The 21,957-nt window shown below is 44.8% G+C and overlaps 1 protein-coding gene across 1 annotated transcript in view; it reads right to left on the bottom strand.

The window, feature by feature from the left end:
- The window catches only part of acad11 (acyl-CoA dehydrogenase family, member 11), a 140,158-nt gene that overhangs the window by 30,519 nt on the left and 87,682 nt on the right, over nt 1-21,957 (bottom strand). Inside the window, exons 10-13 of the mRNA XM_043719516.1 lie at nt 12,090-12,156; nt 8,565-8,650; nt 3,092-3,163; nt 1,689-1,843 (exon numbers count right to left, since the gene is read on the bottom strand). Coding sequence (XP_043575451.1) covers nt 1,689-1,843; nt 3,092-3,163; nt 8,565-8,650; nt 12,090-12,156 — 380 coding nt within the window. The remainder of the gene's footprint in view (nt 1-1,688; nt 1,844-3,091; nt 3,164-8,564; nt 8,651-12,089; nt 12,157-21,957) is intronic.

Raw genomic sequence — 21,957 nt, 5'->3', positions numbered from 1 at the left:
CTTAGCAGGTCTGGCAGCATCTGAGGCGAGGAATCAGAGTTAACGTTTCAGGTCCAGTGACTCCTCTGTAGTTCTGTTTCTCTTTTTGTGTCATGAATGTATTACGTGAATAGTTGTGGTCCCAACACTGACCCGTGCGGGACTCTACCTGAACTGGCTGCCATCCGAAAAAATATCCCTTTATTCCCCCACTCTCTGCCTTCTGCCATTCGGCCAATCCTCTATTCATGCCAGTTACCTTGCCCTTAACACCATGGACTCCTATTCAGCAGCCTCCTGTATGATACCTTATCCAAGGCTTTCTGGAAATCACATCCACTGGCTCTCCTTTGTATCCATCCTTGTTCCACTGTAATTACCATTACTTAAATTTAGTACAATTGTTTCTGATCCAGGTTTCTCACTGAATGCTAAATGAGACATTCTACCAAGGTATGGTCGCTCTTCCCTCAGGAGATCATTCTACTCTGACTTCATTTATTAAATTCAACTCATCACAAGTCCCCAAATCCACAAGAGCCTGATTCCTGGCTGAATCCACAACATATTGTTCTCGGAAACTTCCCTGAATACACTCTGTGAATTCCTCCTCATGGCTACCTCTGCCAATCTACATGAAGATTAAAGTTCATGGTTAATGTACTCCCTTTGTACATACCCTAATCAACTCCTTATTCATTCCCTGTCCCACGCTGTAACCACTGTTAGGGGCCTTTAGACTACTCCGACTGGTGTCTGCCTACCCTTGCCTCTGCCCATATGGATTCTACATATTTCAATCCAAGATCATTTCTTGCTCTCTGCGCTAACAAAGCACCCCACCCCCTCTTTTCATTCTGCCTGTTCTTTCGAAATGTCACATCCCCCCTGTTTATTTAGTTCCCAGCGTTGACCTCCTTGTAACCATGTCTCTGTAACATCTATAAATCATACCCATTAACCTCTATTTGTGCCATTAATTCATTTATAAATGCTTCAAGCATTTAAATAAAGAGCCATTAATTTTGCCTTTTTACAACTTTTTCCCCTTTGATTTTATTTGCTGCTTTATTTTATGTTTTCACACTGTTGTCTCTTCCTGCCCCATTCTGGGTATCATTATCCAAATAGTTGTCCTGCAATACAGTCATATCTTCTAGTATTATAAGTTTAAATATTTTCTCTCTGGACTCATCCTACCTCTGTACAGTTTGAAGCATTCTGCCTGCCCCTGGTTATTCAATTCACCTGGACACAGATCCCAGTAAGGTTATAGGGAAGCTGTGGAGGCCAGGTCATTGAGTATATTTAAGACTGTGAGACAGGTTTTTGTGTGTTAAGGGGATCAAGGGTTATGGGGAGAAAATGGGAGAATGGTGTTGAGTGATTGAATGGCAGGGCAGACTTGATGGACTGAATGGCCTAATTGCTGCTCCTATGTCTTCTGGTCCCATGAAGCCCATCCCACCAGAATAGCTCCCTTCCAATGTCCCACAAACACATATCAATTCCTCCCACAATAATCTTTGATCCACATGTTTGATCCCTTACTGACCCTGAGGCAGTTTGCCTGGGGCTCAGATGACAATCCAGAGATTACTAACTTGGAAATTCCGCTTTTTCAGTTTAGCCCCCCTAGGTGCTCATAACCTTTCAAAGGAATCTCCCGTCCAGTCTTTGGGATCACGGGCACAGTCACGCCTACTTACATGTTCATAAAGTTTCTTCCCAAACGTCTTCCTCTGAGCTGCTCGCTGACACAGCAGCTCCAGGGCACGTTCCGCGATTCCAATTGTCCTCATGCAATGATGGATTCGTCCAGGTCCTAGCCGGCCTTGGGCTATTTCGAATCCCCTCCCTTCACCTGAATCAGACCATGGGGAAGGTGAGAAACCATCTCATCTCTCAAGCCTGTCAGTTTGCAAACCAATCAGGCCACCACACGCCCACCCTCAACTTCCGCAAGTTTCCGCACCCTCCCCCACCCCCCGATCTCCTCCCTCCACTCCGGCAGGAAAGCCCATTGACAAGGATTCTCCTGGACAATTCCCCCAGAACTCTGAGGCCAGGGCCTTCTTCCTCAGTGCAGTTATGGAGGTAAAATGAGAAAGGCATGGGAAAGATTAGTCAGCAAATCACTGGCCTTCCTGGCAGAAATCCAGACCCACCTTGTCTCCTCATGAACACCTTCCTGGTCACTGGTGTGACAACGTGGTCTCAACCACATTTTCCTGTCACGACCCATGCCCATAATCTTGTCTATTAACAATCCAACCCTACTATCATGATTGTGATGATGTCAGCTGGCTGGAGCTCAAAGAATATGATTTCCCTGAGTGAGGCTGTTAATCTGGTCCAATTAGGGAGCCCTGGCTGACATAAAAAGATTTCATGTCAAGGATCCTGATGCTCTAGTGTCTGACTATGAATGAGGCAGTACTCAAGTCAAGGATTGTTCATGTGTAAATTAAAGAGACACTTGGTGAGGGGTTAGCAGCCTCAGTAGTTATTTCACCCGCTAGGGACATATTTAGTGAGCCAACGTCTAGTGCATTCTGGGGAACAGAGTTCCACAGTCCCACCCACCAACAAGAGAAGAATGATATCCTCATCTCCATCTTGAATGAAAGACCTCTTACTTTTAAACTGTGTCCCCTTGTTCCAGACTCCCCCTACAAGAGGAAGTGTCCTCTCAGAATCCGCCCTATATAGGGCCCTCAGGACCTTCCTATGTTTCAGCAAGTTTGCCTCTCATTATTCTAAATCCCAGTGGGAATAAGCCCAATCTGTTCAACCTTCCTTTGCAAGGCAAACCCCAGAAATGGGAAGACGGAGCAGACTCCGAACGGCTTCTCATGCAATTAGATCCTTTCTCAAATAAGGAGACCAAACCCGTATCCAGTCCTGCAGATGTGGTCTTACCAAGGTGCTACTGCCTGCTGACTCTGACTGGGCAGCAAACATGGAGGGGACCGACTGAATGGCCTCCATTTGCACAGAGTCGCTGGAGGGTGCTCCTCTGAAATGAGGAGGATCAACACCAGGAAAAGTTTCCGATGGTTGTAGATATTCTGTGTCTGGATGTTTCTAGCCTTTGCATTTACAGACTCACCTAACAGAATGTTGGATACAGGAACTCGAACATTGTTGAAATGTATCTCAAAGTGTCCACCATGGAAAGCATCTGCCAGAACACAGTGAAATCACATCAGTCTTCAAACACATGAACAGAAACACAAGGGCTCAGATCTACAATGACTAGCTGAAACCCTGATCAGACACACTTGAGACAACAGCTATTAAAGGGATAAAGAGCTTCATTTAAAACGCAATGAAAAATGCACTTAATATTTGCACTGGCTCGCTTACAGTTCAGGTTTCCAGTTAAAATTAATTTGCATAAATTATCAAATGGAGATAAGAAAATTACAAGGAGGAGACCATTTGATCCCTTCAAGTCTGGCTGATCATCGATCTTGACACCATCTTCCCACACTATTCCCTATCCCTTGATATGTTTAGTATCAAGGAATTCCTTCATGAGTCAGAATATTCAAAGTTGATCATCGTTTATCTTCCCCACATTAATATCTGTTCCTTTATTCTAGTTTAGAGCAGTAACCAGCGTGCTAAAGATGGATTGATCAGCAGACATTTCCATTTCTATGAAGACATTATGAGTGTGGTGGACAATGGGGACCCAGTAGATGTGGTGTACCTAGATTTCCAAAAGGCCTTCGACAAGGTGCCGCACAAGAGGCTGCTGCATAAGATAAAGATGCATGACATTACGGGCAATGTATTAACATGGATAGAGGATCGGTTAACTAACAGGAAGCAAAGAGTGGGGATAAATGAGTGTTTTTCTGGTTGGTGATCGGTGACTAGTGGCATGCCTCGGGGATCAGTGTTGGGACCGCAATTGTTTACGAGTAACATAGGTGATTTGGAGTTGGGGACCACGTGTAGTGTGTGAGGGTTTGCGGATGACACTAAGATGAGTGGTAAAACAAAGTGTGCAAAGGACCGTGAAACTTTGCAGAGGAACACAGATACTTTAAGTGAGTGGGCAAAGATCTGGCGGAAGGAGTAAAATGTTGATAATGTGAAGTCATCCATTTTGGTAGGAAGAACAGTAAAAAGGGCTATTATTTGAAAGGTAAAAATTGCAGCATGCTGCTGTGCAGAGGGATCTGGGTGTCCTTGTGCATGAATCACAGAAGGTTGGTCTGCAGGTACAACAGGTAATTAGGTAGGCAAATGGAATTTTGTCCTTACATTGCTAAAGAGATTGGGTTTAAAAGCAGGAAGGTTATGTTGCAGCTGCGTAAGATGCTGGTGAAGCCACACCAGGAGTACTGTGTGCAGTTTTGGTCTCCTTACTTGAGAAAGGATGTACTGGCACTAGACAGGGGCAGAGGGGGTTCACTAGGCTGGTTCTGAAGCTGAGGGGTTGGCTTATGAGGAGAGACTGAGTAGATTGGGATTATATTAATTGGAATTCATAAGAATGATGGGGGATATTATAGAAACATATAAAATTATGAAGGAATCGATAAATTAGAAGCAGGGAGGTTGTTTCCACTGATGGGTGAAACTAGAACAAAGGGCATAGCCTCAAAATAAAGGGAGCAGATTTCGGACTGAATTGAGAAGGAACTTCTTCCTCAAGAATTGTGAATCTGTGGAATCCTCTGCCCCATGAAGTGGTTGAGGCTTCCTCACTGAATGTTCTTAAAGCTAAGATAGATAATTTTTGGAACAATAAAGCAAATAAGGATTATGGTGAGTGGGCGGGTAAGTGGAGCTGAGGCCACAAATAGATCAATCATGATCTTATTGAATCAGAACAGGCTCGAAGGACCAGACGGGCCTAGTCCTGCTCCTCGTTCTTATGTTTTTATTTCAAGAAGTCCAGTCTTCCACCTGACTATAACCAGCTGCAAATTGATGTTTTTTTAAACAAAGACTATACTGAACCATTTCACCTTTCACTGAGATATTCCACTCAGGTTCTTCATCTTCTGAAATGAAAGGAACATTGAAAATGCAGCTATTAAAGCCCAGGAACCGAAGATGTATTTAGTGAGCCAACCTCTAGTGCATTCTGGGGAACAGAGTTCCACAGTTCCACAGTCCCACCACCCAGCAAGAGAAGAAAGATCTCCTCATCTCCATCTTGGATGAAAAACCTCTTACTTTTAAACTGTGTCCCCTTGTTCCAGACTCCCCCACAAGAGGAAGTGTCCTCTCAGAATCTGCCCTTTTTCGGACCCTCAGGACCTTCCTACGTTTCAACAAGATCATTTCTCATTATTCTAAATCCCAGCAGAAGACAAATGATGCAGAAAGAGCACCAATTGGTAAAACTGACCTGAAGGCAGGGTAGATTTAATAATTGCCTAGACTGAAGGCTATGGCATAACAGGAATATCACTCCTTATGTAATCCGAGGACCCCATGGCTCGAGGTTCAAATCCCATCACATTAGCTGATAAAGTTTGAAGAATTAATAAATCTGAGCCAAAGGGTCTATGAGAAGTTTTGTCCCCACGTTAATGGAACAGCAGTAAGGGCATTATTGCAGACCACAACGTCAAGGTTAGGGGTAGAGAAAGCAATCAACTTGGGTTTTCCATGCTCTCTTTTTATTCTGTGATGTTTGCTGCCACATGGGACGAGTGCAGGAAGATGACCATCTTGAGAATGGCTGCAGACAGCAAGAGCTAGCTCCTGTTTGAACAATGCTGTTGGAGATTCATTTGGTTTCTCAACTGGGGAAAAGTTTGTTGAGAAAAAGCAGCACATCTTGAAACATCCTTGCCAAATCCAGTGTGAAACTCAATTGCCCTCTTGAAGATCATCTGAAAGACTTCTCGATACTGTAATTCCTGAGCAACCAGTGTCTGCCAACACCCCAGAGGTAACTGCACACATCCCGTGACCTATGTGTGCCAGATCAGCAGTCATCTGAACATTCCACACCTGATCCTTTCTCCCTCCAGGAAGGATACTACTAAGTTTGGGAGAGCTCAGAAAAGATTTACCAGGATGTTATCCGGTTATAAGGAATGGCTAGAAAGCCTGGGACTTCTTTCACTAAGAGTGTAGGAGGGTGAGGGTTGACCTTATAGAGGTTTATAAAAACATGAGGGGTATGGATAAGGTGAATAGCATAGATTTTCTTTTCCAGGGTAGGGGAGTTCAAAACTAGAGGGCATATTTTTAAGGTGAAAGAAGATTTAAAAGGAAGCTGAGGGGCAACATTTTCACACAGACGGTGGTTAGCATGTGGAAGTGATAGATGCAAGTACCATTACAACATTTAAAAGACATTTGGACAGGTACATGAATAGGAAGGTTTAGAGGGATATGGGCCAAAGTGAGATGAGCTTAGTTTGGGAAATTTGGTTGGCATGTATGAGTTGGACAGAAAGGTCAGTTTCCATGGTGTATGACTCTACGGCTGTATTATTCTATGCCTAACAATTATTGGCCAAGAGTTTTTTTTAATCCAAAGTGAACCTCTGCAGAGGAAGACTTTTCTCCCCACTTTTACTTTGTGAGAGACTGTGTGTGTGTGTGTGTGTGTGTGTGTGTGTGTGTGTGTGTGTGTGTGTGTATGACTGTGTGTGAAGGACTGTGTGTGAATGACTGTGTGTGAAAGAGAGAGACTGTGTGTGTGTGTGCACGCGAGAGTGTGTTTGTGTATGTATTTTGGATTCGGAAGAGAGATAAAACATTTAATTTAAATTTTTAAAATGATGAACGTTAACCAGATCTCAAATTTTCATTCAATAAGTTTGCTTCATAATAAATCAGTAATGTTGAGTTTTCTAAAGAACTGTGATCGATGATTTTTTAATTCTAGTCTAACACATAGAAAGTATACCGTTGGCCATATTGGGGACTGGATCAAACAGTTACCTTTATATCGTGGTCTATGGAGCAGTGGGACTAGAGAAAGTCAGTGCACTCCTCCTTGCATAGTCTCAATACTGTCTAAAAAAATTCATAACCATGTACATTGCTCTCAAATCTCCCCTCAATCAGCTTTTACTCTGAGGAAAACAACCCTGGCATCTCCGACCTAACCCTGTAGTTTAATTCAGTGAATGGATGTGAAAGGACAGGCGAGTGAGCTCTCACTGTTGCTCCTCTCTCCAGGTAAGGGGTGAGGCCAATTACAGGAAAACCTCTGGGATATAGCCAGACCTTCCAAGCAAGCTCTGGGAGAGAACTGTGCCCCATTGTTCATTACTGAACAGGCTCTGGCACAGAGACAACAGACTGCTCATCATCAGATAGCTGACACAAGCAATGTTGTATCTCACTGGGAAGAATCAATGCATAATTGTTGAGTGAAGAAAATTGATTAACCTAGAGGTTTGCCAAGATGGTGGCACGCAACTGTAATTAAAATGGCAACAGAATTGAAACACTGATGGTATTAAAGATATGGGACAAACCAGTAAATTGCGGCAAGAAAAGGAATTGTTACGAAATCCCATCTCAGATAGGAAGCTGTGACCCATGCAAGCAAATGTCAGCCACATCCTGCCAACAGTCAGATAGAATTGCACAAAAATCCTATTCCCAGTCAAGAGCATTATTCTCCAGAGGCAGAATATTAAGATGTGCTGGTCCAGAGATGTGCAGGTGAGGGTGGGATGGCCATGCTAAAATTGCCCCGTAATGTCCGGGGATGTGCAGGCTAGGTGGATAGGGTGGAGGACTGGTTGTGAGTGGGGTGCTCTTCGGAGGGTCAGTGCAGACTCAATGGGCTGAATAGCGTCTTTCCGCACAGTATGTCATTTTATGATTAAAATACACAGGCCAGCACGGTGGCTCAGTGGTTCAGCACCAGGGACCCGGGCTTGATTCCAGCATCTGGCGGCTGTCTGTGTGGGGCTTGCACATTCTACCCGTGTCTGCGTGGGTTTCCTCCGGGTGCTCCAGTTTCCTCCCATGGTTCAAAGATGTGCAGGCTTGGTGGATTGGCCATAGTAAATCACCCTGTTGCATGCAAGCTAGTCGGGCTAACTCTAGTAGATGTGGGGTTATGGGGATAGGGTGGGATGCTCTTCAGAGGGTGGGTATAGTCTCAATGGACCGAATTATCTTTATCTTCATTGTTCAGATTCTATGACCATTGCTCCCCCTGACAATGGGCTTGGCAACACCCCACCCTCTTGCCTGACCTGTTGGTACAATTACATGGGGCAGGCAAGTGGTGGCTGACCCAGCTGCCAATTTGGCACAATTGAAGCCCTTAAGGGGAGTGTTTATTAGCTGCAAGGTTGGCATCGTCCCACAAAGTCCTTGGATGGTGGGGTGAGAAACCCCGTCATAGGGGAAAAAAAACCCAGCCCCAGGAGTCCAGAGGCTCCATCAGAAATCCTGAGCAGGGAATAAACCACACAGTGACACACAGAATTGGGGAGGAGCAGCCTGATGTCTATTCAAGGAGAAAAGCCTCCTTGACTCTGTGAAAATCCTATTCCGACATCCCATCATGACATGGCAGGCGCCGAGAATTCTGACAGGAACCACTGACGCTGCCAAAATAAATTAAAACATCTCACCATCGTATCCAAATACTGTCAGGGGCCTGATGACCTTTACCCCTGGTGTATCCATGGGAACAAGAATCATGCTGTGTTGCTTGTGCCTAGGAAACAAATGCAGAATCTAATAAACATATACAAGGAAAAATAAAACACGGATTATGTGCATTTCCAACAAATAAAATGCATTTTTGAAATCCCATTTTCACATTCAGAGTGAGTGGATTTAGACTCTAATCACTTCCTCCTGGCCTGGTTTGCACAGTACACAACTTTTGCAAAGAAAGCAAGTGTGTACATATTGTTGAACGTGGTGTTACACTAATGTTAAACATAAACTATTAACTTTTTACTTGCATCAACTGATTTTAACACTCGAGGCCTTTATGGACTAAAACAGTTTTACAAGAGGAATAAAACACTGGCTTAAAGTGGCAGTAGTCATCACCTGCCCACAAACTGAGGCTAGCCTTGTAAAACCAATGTGAGATAAACAAGACTGTCCAGGCTGAAATTAATATTTTCAAAAGGCAGTAAAACACAGATTTGTATCGCCGGTTATTTATACCCTTTAAGCATAACTTCCACGTGTTGGAGATGAAAGACTTGCCTGCAATTATTCAGCTTGGAAGAACACTGAAATCAGACAATAGAATATACAATAAATTTATACTTCTCGAGAGAGTGAGGTTAGATGAGATTTACGAGAACCACTTAGCGATAGAAACTGACATAACTGCACAGAGGCTGGTATCCCGTCACCAAATCACTCTTTATTTTATGTGCACAGTACACTGGCTGTGGCCAGCCAGCTCAGAGTCAGTCCCTGATCTGAGGAGATCCCAAATCCCCTGTTCATATTTTTCCTTTTTTTCCTTGCAGGTGTGAGACACAGTGAAAGACACAAGGTGCACAAATCTTTATTCAGTTTCCACCACCAGGAAGAAAAGGAAACACATCAAAGGGCAATGCTGTGTGATCAAAACAGTGAAGGGGAGGGTAGGGACTAAATCAAAATAGAGTTGGAGGGAGAAATGAGGCACTCCACTCCCTGCGGCGCCCACCTCTCCCTGAAAAACTCCAGGGTGTTGGTGGACACCGCGTGCTTCTTCTCCAAGGACACCAGGGCCCTAACGTAGCCGCGGAAGAGGGGCAGGCAGTCGGCCCTAACGATCCCCTCCACGGCCCGCTGCCTGGACCTGTTAATGGCCAGTTTGGCCAGGCCCAGGAGCAGACCCACGAGGAGGTCTTCAGACCTGCCCTCCTTCCTCCGTACCGGCTGCCCGAAGGTCAGGAGCATGGGACTGAAGTGCATCCAAAAGCAGAGGAGGAGGATTTTGAGAAAATCAAAAAGGCAGTGCAAGTGCCCACACCCAATATACACGTGGTCTATGGCCTCCATCCCCTGTTTATATTTTTTTTTCTTTTTTTTTTCTTTTTTTTTCCTTTTTAGGAAAACACCCGGGTGGCCAGTGACAAGCACTGCCCTTCACATCAAGGGACAGTGCTGTGTGATCAAAACAGTGAAGGGGAGGGGAGGGACTAAATCAAAATAGAATTGGAGGGAGAAATGATGTACTCCACTCCCTGCGGCGCCCACCTCTCCCTGAACAACTCCAGGGTGTTGGTCGACACCGCGTGCTCCTTCTCCAAGGACACCGGGCAACACTCCTGATTATTTTTTTTTTCGGGTGGCCAGTGACAAGCACTGCCCTTCACATCAAAGGGCAGTGCTGATCCCCTGTTTATATTTTTTTTTTTTTTTTTTTTGAACTGTGTTTATTTTATTAAACAAGTTACAAAACAGTTTACAAAAAAACATTGACAGCTGTACACAAAAGACAGCAGTTTTACAAGGGAGAGGAGCAGCAAAGCTAGGTCCCGAACCCTACCATTCAACCATTTTACAGGGAGAGGAGGACAAACCTCAAATCCCAGTTCCACATATGACAAGACAGTGACAATGACATTTGTACATTAGACAATACCATTACATACAAAAGTGCAGACAATACAGACCCAACAAGCCCCCGCCCCTCCCACCTTCCGACCACTCTAAGGCAGCCCGCCCCTACCCACCTTCCGGTTTACTTGCGGTTTATATATTTTATTAAACAAATTACAAAATCTCCAGCACCCATGGTGTGTGTGTGTGTGTGTGTGTGTGTGTGTGTGTAAGTGTGAGACACAGTGAAAGACATAAAGTGCACGAATCTTTATTCAATTTCCACCATCAGGAAGATAGGAAAACACCCGGGTGGCCAGTGACAAACACTGCCCTTCACATCAAAGGGCAGTGCTGTGTGATCAAAACAGTGAAGGGGAGGGTAGGGACTAAATCAAAATAGAATTGGAGGGAGAAATGATGCACTCCACTCCCTGCGGTGCCCACCTCTCCCTGAACAACTCCAGGGTGTTGGTCGACGCCGCGTGCTCCTTCTCCAAGGACACCCGGGCCCTAACGTAACCGCGGAAGAGGGGCAGGCAGTCGGCCCTAACGACCCCTTCCACGGCCCGCTGCCTGGACCTGTTGGTGGCCAGTTTGGCCAGGCCCAGGAGCAGGCCCACGAGGAGGTCTTCAGACCTGCCCTCCTTCCTCCGTACCGGGTGCCCAAAGATCAGGAGCGTGGGACTGAAGTGCAGCCAAAAACAGAGGAGAAGGTTTTTAAGGAAATCAAAAAGGCAGTGCAAGTGCCCACACCCAATATACACGTGGTCTATGGCCTCCATCCCCTGTTTATATCTGTCAGCCAGAATTTTCCTGATTGGCCCAGACTAACATCCCCAATCAAGAATCTCATAGTCGATGAGATCCACCTGGTTCCAATCACTACAGAAACCATGTGGAGAGATGGGGATAAGCTGGGGTTTCAGAGCACAGACGTTTAAGACAAGACGTGGCAGAGGTGTTCAAAATCTTGAACATTATGGGCAGGGCGAATAAGGAGAAACTGTTTCCAGCAGCTGAAAGCAACCTGCTTAATGCAGATCGATGGACAAAAGAATAACACGAGGCCAGATGAAACATTAATTTAACCCAACACGTGGAATACACTGTCTGAAAGGGGAGTGGAAGTAGACTCAATTGTAAAGAGAATTGAATTCATCGTTGAAAGGAAACATTCACAAGGCTTTGGGGAAGGAGCAGAGGAATGGGTCAGATGGTACAGAATGACCAGACAGCTAGCACAGGTTCAATGGGTTGGATGGACTCCTGTGTGTTATGTCAGTCAATGATTCAACCAATGTTTACAGCAAGCGTGTCTGTGAAAAGCCTAAACAAAGGCAATGACGACAACATTAGGGTCCATTCTGTGACCTCCTGCATATACCAGCTTTGTCTTTTGGGAGTTGGTTACAGGATTAGCTCATAGACCTGATCCCTGGGTGATGTGCACACTTCCTCCCCAACATCTCTTGCCCACGCCCATCCTGGGCAGCATTCGGAAAGGCTTTACAGCATTCCCCCATTCTTCTGGAAAAATAAACCCTTCTGAATCTTAACGCTTCATCAGACCGAAGGCCAATTGCTTTGTTCCTCACCTGGGAAGATGTTTATTTTCCGTTCTGCCCATGACAATAGCGATTTTACAGTTTGAATTCCCAGCCCCTGTAACAGAAGAAAAAGAAGGAGAATAAAGGTGACTAAAAATCTAGTGTGTATGTCACATGCATGATTACAACTCCGAAATCTACGAGAGGAACTTGCGTACTCATTTCATTGCAACGGGTGAATGTGAATGGGCTTTGACAGGGGACACCTGAGGGGTTATGACCCCCCTGGCTGTGGCAGTCAGAAACATGCAGATGCTGACTCAGCGGCTCAAGTAATCATTCAGGACTGAGATAGGGGGATATCACTTCAGTCAGAAGGATGTCAATCTTTGAAATTCTCTTGCCCAGAGGTCATTGAACAAATTCAAGGCTGGGAAGAATACATTTATGATCTCTCTAGGAATTAAGGGACATTGTAGTACAAAATAATTAATACGCTAAAAGACTAAGTGGTATCACCATCTGTTAGGATGGAAAGGATTGCTCTTGGGATCAAATATCCAGTTGTTCTTCCATTCCAGTTCAGTTTGCCACCAGGTCTAAGTTCAACGGTTAACAGTAATGTGTACTTTCTCTTAAGTCTAGTCTGAGGTCTTACAAAAGCCTCTCTTATAACTCAGATATAATGTAACTAGCTGTTAAGTACTGAAAACAACAAATGCTGGAGATCACAGCAGATCAGGCAGCATCCATGGAGTCTAGACTTGAAATGTGAGCTTGCTCTCTCTCTATGGATGCTGCCTGACCCACTGTGGTCTTCAGAGTTTTTTTGTTTTTAGTACAGATTCCAGCATCTGCAGTAATTTGCTCCTAGCTATTAAGGAATATGTAATAAACTTAGCATTTTTTTATCATGATCGAACATCCCTTCTGCTAAAGACTTTGTGTAGGCATCCTTTTCTACTTCATACCCGGGTCTTAGTTCAGCATCAACAAGAAGGTTTGGTGGCAGTGAATTCACCCAGGCCACTGCAGAAGGATCAGGTAGACATGACCACTATCAGAGAGCAGCAATGTGGAGCCAATGAGAAAATGGAGTTTAGGCAGAAGACATTCACTAGCCGAGCAGGGTTAAGGGGCTGAATGGACTATCCCAGCTTCTATTTCTTATGCTCTTAGTGTGAACTAATTGGGTGATGTTTCCAATATGATTACCAAAATGCACTCCTAATATACTTACATCTGCACCATTGCTACACAGATGCTTAGCAGATATACTAATTGCAATGCATTTAATGAGATTGAACATTACAATCTCGGTGGCTAGAATACAGTTCAATTTCCATTATCATCAGTCACTTTGTAGAGCATTAGTTGGGTGCTCCTCATCTCTGAAACCCTGCGAACGCTGTCCCCACACACCACCCCCCCAACACCCTCAAAATCCACCCCGACACCTCTTCTTGCCATAGATTTGATTGGAGTCGCGGGCCTGAGACGATTGGGGTCCCTGGCTATTGCCCACTTAACTGTCTCACCTACTCTCCCCCTCCCTGTCACCAAATCCACCACTGGGGGTGGGGGCGGAGGTGTAAAGCAGGGTTCCTGAGGGTGGGGGCGGAGGTGTAAAGCAGGGTTCGGTGCTGGGGCCACAGCTGTTCGCATTATATATTAACGATTTGGATAGCATTAATGTCTGCCCATCAATACATGTGCTGACCCTCCCACAACCCTCCCAATCGTATAGTCCAGCCCGAAAATCTACCATAGCTTTGCCCAAATGTATTGGAACGTCAACCCATTGGTTTCATTCCTGACTCTGCAAAGGGATGGCCATACTTTAACAAGACAGGTTGTTAATCCAAGATTAAAAAATTGAGGCTGTAAGAACTGCTCCTTTTTTGAGGTATTTTAGATGTTGGAGGTGATTTCCTCGAATTCCAGGAGCAGTAATGACTGTTTTATAAGCTGTGCATTGTTTTGAAACTATGGCTAGATGGGTATATGGGCTAATAGGGATCAGAGCCAAGTGCTGGCAAACGAGACTAGATTAGGTTCAGATATCTTGTCGGCATGAATGCGTTGGATCGTGCTGTACAGCTCTATGAGTCTAAGTCCATATGTAGGAAGACATTAGAGGTACTTTCCAAGTGCATGCTGGGACTGGAGAGCCACCCCCTCCCCCCACCTCTTTGCGCCACTTACAGTCAACTTTTGTCAGCTGTCAGTGAGTGAGACACCCCATCTACAACAACTTGCCATCAAGTAGCAATCTGTAAAACATTCCAAAGCGCTTCACAGGAGAGTCATCTGACCAAGTTGGACACATGCGTGAAATGTCATTGTGACTGGGGACCAAAACGTTGGTCAAGGTGGAGAGAGAGAGAGAGGAGGGAGGAAAGAGAATGGAACAGAGAGGAGAATTCCATATCTAATGACCCAGATAGCTGAAGGAATGGGTGCACTTATTTTGGAGCAATGAAATTGGACATGTGCAAGGGCCGGAATTGGAGGAACAATGCAATTGGAGTAGCTTGCCTAAATAGGGAGAGGCGCGGCCATCTACAATGGTGTGTATTCAGAAAATGACCTATAAACTGTCAAACCTTACTGAGGATTTGTTTGCAGAACCCTGAGGTTGGTTCATATCTCTTCCCACATGAAAGGGGACTTACGGTCAGAAAATCGCTCCTCTGCTGTTTATTTTCCTGCCGATTATAAAGGAACCCATTGTTCTCTCAATTCCAGGTGACGTCTTATACCATGACAATAAATTTGTGCTGAATTTACCTATAATCCTGGGAAAATAATAACCTCTTTACATTACACGATACTGTTCCGACAGTGACACTTGCTGTGGGTTGAGCAACAGCCCCAGGTTATACCCACAGTTTAAATCGTTCTCACCTCACTTGCATTTGAACTTAATCCTGAAGGATTGTGAGTTACGTCATGCAAGAACGAGATTACACCACTGCGTAGATCAGATTATCCGTAAATAAACCCACCAGGAAACTTCAAGTAAACAGAAGCCATGAACAGTACCTTCTTTGTGTTTCTTTCAGACAACTCGAAAATATTGCTGCAACATCTTAATCTCTTGTCTTAACACAACTCCAAAAGCCAGTTTAACACCAGTTTGCAATTAAATCGCTAACATTGGAAAAGGCAAAGAACATGTTCGACCCAAGTAGAAGCGGATTACTGTAGATGCTGGAATCTGTACTGGAAAAATAATGCTGGCGATCCCAGCGGGTCAGGCAGAATCCATGGAGAGAGAGCAAGCTAATGTTTCAAACCTAGATAACTCTTCATCGGAGCTGATGTGAAATGTGGAAGGGACAGCATTTATGTACCATTGGGGCGGGGTTGGGATGTTGGAGGGCTGCGGGAGAAAGGATGTTGATAGTTCAGATTAAGTGATTGGAATGTGAAAATGACAGAATAACAACGTGTCTAGCTACCAGACTGGAAAGAGCAAGGGAGGGGAGAGAGGACACGGTGACAGAGAATGTAACACGTTTAACTAAAAGAAAGAGAAGGAATGGGAGTGGGCTCAGAATCTGAAAGTATTGAACTCAACATTAAGTCCAGAACATTGTAAAATAGGAGAAAGTGAGGACTCAGATGCTGGAGATCAGGGACGAAGAGTGTGGTGCTGGAAAAGCACAGCAGGTCAGGCAGCATCCGAGGAGCAGGAGAATCCTGATGAAGGGCTTATGCCCGAAACGTCAACTCTCCTGCTCCTCGGATGCTGCCTGACCTGTTGTGTTTTTCCAGCACTACACTCTCGACTCCTTATACTACATAGCCCTACAGTTTAAACATTCCCTATGACAAAAACTTCATTCTCATTGCTCTGCTCAGCAGCAGACGTCAATGGCCTAGTGGAATTATTGCTGCCGTGTGAATCTGGGGACCCAGGTAACATCCTGGGGACCCAGGCTTGTATCCTACATGGGCATTTGGTGGGATTTGAAGTCAATTTTTTTAAAATGACCATGTATCGATTATCAGGAAAAGTCCATCTGCTTCATTAATGTCCTTTAGGGAAGGAAACTGTCACCCTTACCCGGTCTGGTCTGCATGTGACTCCAGACCCATAGCAATACCCTTACAGCCTTCTGGGCAATTAGGGATGGGGGATAAATGCTGGCCTGGCCAGCGACGCCCTCATCTCTTGAATGAATAAAGGAAAGAAAACAGTTCTCTTATCTTTGCTTTAAAGTTTATCTCTGAGGACGTGCAAACTCTGAGGCACTGAGGTGGAGTCACAGTGGAAAAAGTTATCCAATTTAAAAAGTTTGTCTGCTTAGGAATGATTCATGCACCAGGCACTGACCAGTGGAAACAAGGATAAGCCACTGTCTCCATTGAATCAAGGTCACATTGTGGTTGCCCTGCAGGATTTCTCTCTGCTTTGAGATTAGCAGGTACTGACTTCACTGTAAACCTCACACACAATAGGACTTGCTGTGCCTGGTGGTCACCATGCACTACAGGAAATGGTAGAGTTGTTAACTTTTAACATGTTGCATATCAGAGCGTACGCAGGCAAAGCCATTGCAAGAGGTTAAACGGAATCATCTCAAGGAGAATGCTTTACAGCTTCAGAAAGACAGGAACTCAAACAAACTGCAGAAGCTGGAAACAAACACAGTGAGCGCTGGAGAAACTCAGCAGGTCTGGCATCATCTGTGGTGAGAGAGAGGAACAGTTAATGTTTCAAGACCAGTGACTACTGTTCAGAATAAAATGTCTTTCAAGTGGATTTCAACCTATTTCCATTTTTATAACGTCACCCAATGTCAGTCCATTTCTTGGTGAAACCCTTATTCGTGCCTCTAGACTTGACAATACCAACACTGTCCTGGTTGGACCCCATCATCCTACACTCTGGAAATTTGAGGTCATCCAACATTCTTGCCTTTGTCTTAATTCATAGCAGGTTTCATTCCCCTATGATCACTGTGCTCATTGATCTGCACTGGCTTCCAGTCAATCACTAACTTGATTTTAAAATTCTCATTCTTGTTTCTGAATTCCTCTATGGTCACACCACCACCACCGTCAACCTCAATCTCTAACTTTTCCTCCAGCTTCAGTACGCTCTGAGATACCTGTGCTCATCTCATTCTGACATTTTGGGCATTCCCAATTAGAATCACTCCATCACTGCTGGGTGCGTCTATATTTCCAAGCTCTGGACCTCCCTCATTAAACCTCTCTACCTCCTTTCCTTTCTTCCTTAAAACTTACATCTTTGACCAAGTTTTCCAAAATCTGACCTAATATGTGGCTTTGTGTCATTTCTGACTGAATTACTTTCCTGTGAAGTATATTGAGATGCTCTACTACACTAAAGGTACTATGTAAATGTAGAGTTATTGTTGTTACTTCAGCGTTCGGATTAACAGTATTGTTTCTGATCAGCATAAACATGTGTAAACACAATAAAGCAGGGAGTGGTTACAATGTTGGAATCACTGTCATAGAAAGTACCTCAATCAGTCCTAATCCCCGCTCCTCTCTCATAGACCTGTCAACGTTTCTGCTCAGCGATTTACCCAACTCCTTTTGTGAGAGGTCTTATTGAATCTGCTTTCACTACACTTTCAAACGGTGCATTCCAGGACATAACAACTCACTGCATACAATATATTTCCTTATCACCTCACGGTGCCCCTATTTCCTTTGTTTTAGCCAACTGTCTTAAAATCGGTATTCTCTGGCTTTCTGATCCACTCGCAAAAGGATCTCTCTGTTTACTTTGTTAAAGTCCTCTGTGAGTTTGAGAACCTCTCTCCACCTCCCTCTAACTTTCTCCCCCCCCCCCCACCCCCCACTGATGCACTTGAGGAGGAGCTACATAAACACATGAGGGGAATAAAAGGATAGACTGACGAGGTTAGATGAAGGGCTGTTCACATGCAGGATGAATGTTAGCATGGACCTGTGGGGCTGAATGGCCTGTTCCTGGACTATATATATTGTCAGAGCTGAAAGGCAGCATGGGTAACAGGGAAAACAGTGTAACAAAAGGATGGGGTGAACAATGGTTCTCAGAATCGGAGGTCGACTGACCAATGGTGTTGGGCAGAACTGACAGACAGAACAAAGGGACAATTCAGAGAGTGACAATAACCGGGGACATTCCCGTTCTCTGTCTTCATGGCTGTTTTAATGAGCGTGAATGATTTTACTTGCTTATTAAAGCCACAGATTGTTCCAATGTTGGCTGTCTCGTTAAATCAGTATAAATAAACGCCTTCTGGCAGACAGCTGCTTTCAGCCGCCCACTCCGGGCATCTGTGGGAGGAGAAAGCCACACACTACAGCATGAACCAGAACAGTCTGCCTGCGTTGGAGCGGAACACAGTGCTCTCAGTGCCTACCTGCCTGCCAGAGCCTTTAGGGCAATCAGGTAATGGGATCAACGGAAGTGTGGGCACTGGCATGGAGGCACCAGGAGGCACCAGCCCCTCACTCAGTAGAATGGGAGCTGCTCCTGAATACTATAGGTTGGCGCTATTGGCTGGAAGGCGTGATTTTAGTTCCAGACAAGGACCTGGAAGAGGCTCCATGGCCAAAATAATAGGCCGAGTCTTCCCAGAGGTGACTATCACTGTCGGATTTCTGCTCCTCTCCCATTGTTTTGGAGGATGGAGCTGCACATATCTAACGTGGGCCTCTGAATCTCACCTTAGAAATACAGAACATAATTGTTTTTACATTCACTCCTCAAGTGCAGAATCGTGGGGATATTCCAAATCATACCCCTTTTTTTGTAGCTCTAATGGGCATATTCTGCTAAATTCATTTGCCAACACATTAAGAACCCTTGGGATGTTTTGAAACTTTTTGATTGCTATTATGGTCAGCAACACTGCCCAAGAAAGACTGATCAAGCCTGTATTCAACAGTGCTTAGAAGGATGAGAGGGGATCTCACTGAAACATGGAAATTCTAACATGTTAGACGGTCTTGATGCAGGGAGGATGTTTTGCCTGGTCAGAGAGACTAGAGCCAGGGGTCATGGTCTCAGGATACAGAGTAGGCCACTTCAGACTGAGATGAGGTACCGCTCAGAGGTGGTTAACCTGTGAGAATTCACTACCACAGAGGGCTGTGGATGCTGAATCATTGTGTGTATTCAAGGAACAGATAGATATATTTTTAGATATTTAAAGCATCAAGGGGTTTGGAGAGAAAGCAGGAACATGGCATTGAGATAGAGGATTACCCACGATCATAGTGAAAGATGGAGCAGGCTTGAAGGGCCGAATGGCCTACTCCTGCTCTAAGTTTCTAGCACATTCCTCGTTTCCTTTTGCTTTTTTTAAAAAGAAAATCTCTGCAAGGAATTGTCATTTTTGTTGTGTAAGCATATGACAATGGGGAGGTGATGGCCTAGTAGTATTATCACTGGACTGTTAATCCAAAGATTAAGATAACGTGCCGGAAATCCAGGTTCAAATGCCGCCATGGTGGATGGTGGAACTTGAATTCAATAAAACATCTGGAATTAAGTGTCTAATGATGACAGTAAGTTGATCGCTGTGGGGGTGTGGACCCATCTGGTTCACTAATGTCCTTGAGGAAAGGAATCTACCATCCTTACCTGGTCTGGCCTACGTGTGACTCCAGACCCACAGCGATGTGGTTGAGTTTTAACCGCCCTCTGGGCAATTAGGGATAGGAAATAAATGCTGGCCTAGCCAGCAACACCTTCATCCTGTGAATTTAATGAGTAAATACAAAAGGGTCTGTGTGGTGGATTAAGGAGGTGTAAGTGTAATCCTAGATCACAGTTTACCTGTTGTCCGTTTTTCAATTTGCTTTAATGAGTATGGTTTATAACAAATGGCTCATTTTGATTTAATTAAAGAAGTTTCAAGACCATTTCTTTTACTATGGATCATTGTACAGAAGGGAAGCAATTGGCCATTGTGGGAACTGGATCAACACACTTATACTAATCATGGGACTGGGAGAATAAAGGACTTAACCTTCGGCAATTTCCTCCTGCCACAATCATAACAATGTCAAAGCTTACTACACCAGATAAGGATCTAATATTTGAGCATGGATAGAAGGTTTTTGGCAAACAGGAAACAGAGAGCAGGGTTTTCCACGTGGTAAGCTGTAACTATTCGTGTGTTTAGGGATCAGTGCTGGGCCTCCTCTGTTTACAATTGCCCTCCATAATTTGGTTGAAAGAGCTGAATATACAGTTGCTAAATTTACCAAAGACAGCAAGAAATGTAAGCAGGTATGCTGTCAAGAGGAGACAGAGAGTCTGCAAAAGGATATGGGTGGGCTAATTGAGTTGTCAAAAGGTCAGCGGATGGAATATAATGTGGGAATATGTTGATGTCACCACTTTGGTACAAAAATTAAAATAGCAGGATACTGTATAAATGGAGAGAGGTCGCAGAATTTAATCGCAGAATATGTTCATGTCTCCACTTTGGGACAAAAATAGGATTGGACAGGTTTAGAGGGATATGGACCAATCCCAGGCAAATGGGAGCAGTTCAGTTTAAGGACCCTGGCCAGCACGGCTCAGTTGGGCCTTAGGGCTTGTTTCCATGCTGTATGACACTGTGACTCCATGACTATGGGGCAGGTCAGATTATGAAGTGACCTTCTCAGTAATGAACTATCTCCAACGCTGATATAAGTTTCTGAAGCAATAAGCTCTGAGTTGGAGAATAGGGCTAGTGTAACTTTGACAGTACAGACTTGATGGGTTGAAGGGCCTCTTCTGTACTGTATGATTCTATGACTCTGTCCCTTCCCGAAATTCTTTGAGTTAGAATCATGAATGGAAATTATGGCAAGACATGTAAGTGAAAGAGTAAGCTATATTTTTTAAACAGAGCGGTCAGTATCTGTCTGGAAATCTCTCAGATGGGAGAATGGACTGAGCTTACAGATTCTGTGGAAAGGTCATCCGTGAAGTGGAATTCTTTCCCCACAAGTCCCCAGTTGCTTATAATGATGCGTATAACTCCAGACATCCTGGAGGGAAGTATTTAGGAGAGGAATGTTACTATTTTCATTCCTTAGAGGCTTGGTTTGTGAAGATATATCTCTCACAGACTATTAATGAAACTGACTGAGATTTAGCAGATGGGAGCTTGTGGCTGAGTAAGGGAACATGCTGTGCTGTGTTTCTGCAGCCACAGGAATTTACCCCCTGGAAAGAGGCCATTCAGTCCATCCTGACTGTACCTGTGAAACACTGCCATCCAATCTACTCCCGATCTCCAGCTCTTGCTTTGCCAATCTTTAGATGACCGTGCCTTAAAATATTTAATATAGTGACCTTAATTTAACTATTACAGAACTATTACAACAGAGAAAGGAAGTCTGAAGGACAGTGAATTAAGGATCCAGGTGGGTGGGGGAAGGGAGCAAGGTAGGTGAGGGGATAGGGGACAATGTGGGTGAGAGGTATAGGAGCCAGGTGGGTGACGGAACATAGTGCCAGGTGGGTTGAAGGACAGTGAATTAAGGATCCAGGTGGGTGGGGGAAGGGAGCAAGGTAGGTGAGGGGATAGGGGACAATGTGGGTGAGAGGTATAGGAGCCAGGTGGGTGACGGAACATAGTGCCAGGTGGGTGAGGGGATATAGGGCCAGGTGTGCGAGAGGTACAGGAGCCAGGTGGGGATGGAACATTAGGAGCCAGGTGGGTGAGGGAAGATAGGGCCAGGTGGGTGAGGGTACATAGGGCCAGGTCAGTGAGGAAACATAGGAGCCAGGTGGGTGAGGGGATATAGGGCCAGGTCGGTGAGGGAACATAGGAGCCAGGTGGGTGAGGGAAGATAGGGCCAGGTGGGTGAGGGAACATAGGGCCAGGTCGGTGAGGAAACATAGGAGCCAGGTGGGTGAGGGGATATAGGGCCAGGT

Source organism: Chiloscyllium plagiosum, chromosome 29 (genome assembly GCF_004010195.1).
Source record: "Chiloscyllium plagiosum isolate BGI_BamShark_2017 chromosome 29, ASM401019v2, whole genome shotgun sequence".
Taxonomy (NCBI): domain Eukaryota; kingdom Metazoa; phylum Chordata; class Chondrichthyes; order Orectolobiformes; family Hemiscylliidae; genus Chiloscyllium; species Chiloscyllium plagiosum.
The sequence above is the reverse complement of the archived record's forward strand: the minus strand, read 5'-3'. Positions and strand labels throughout refer to the sequence as shown.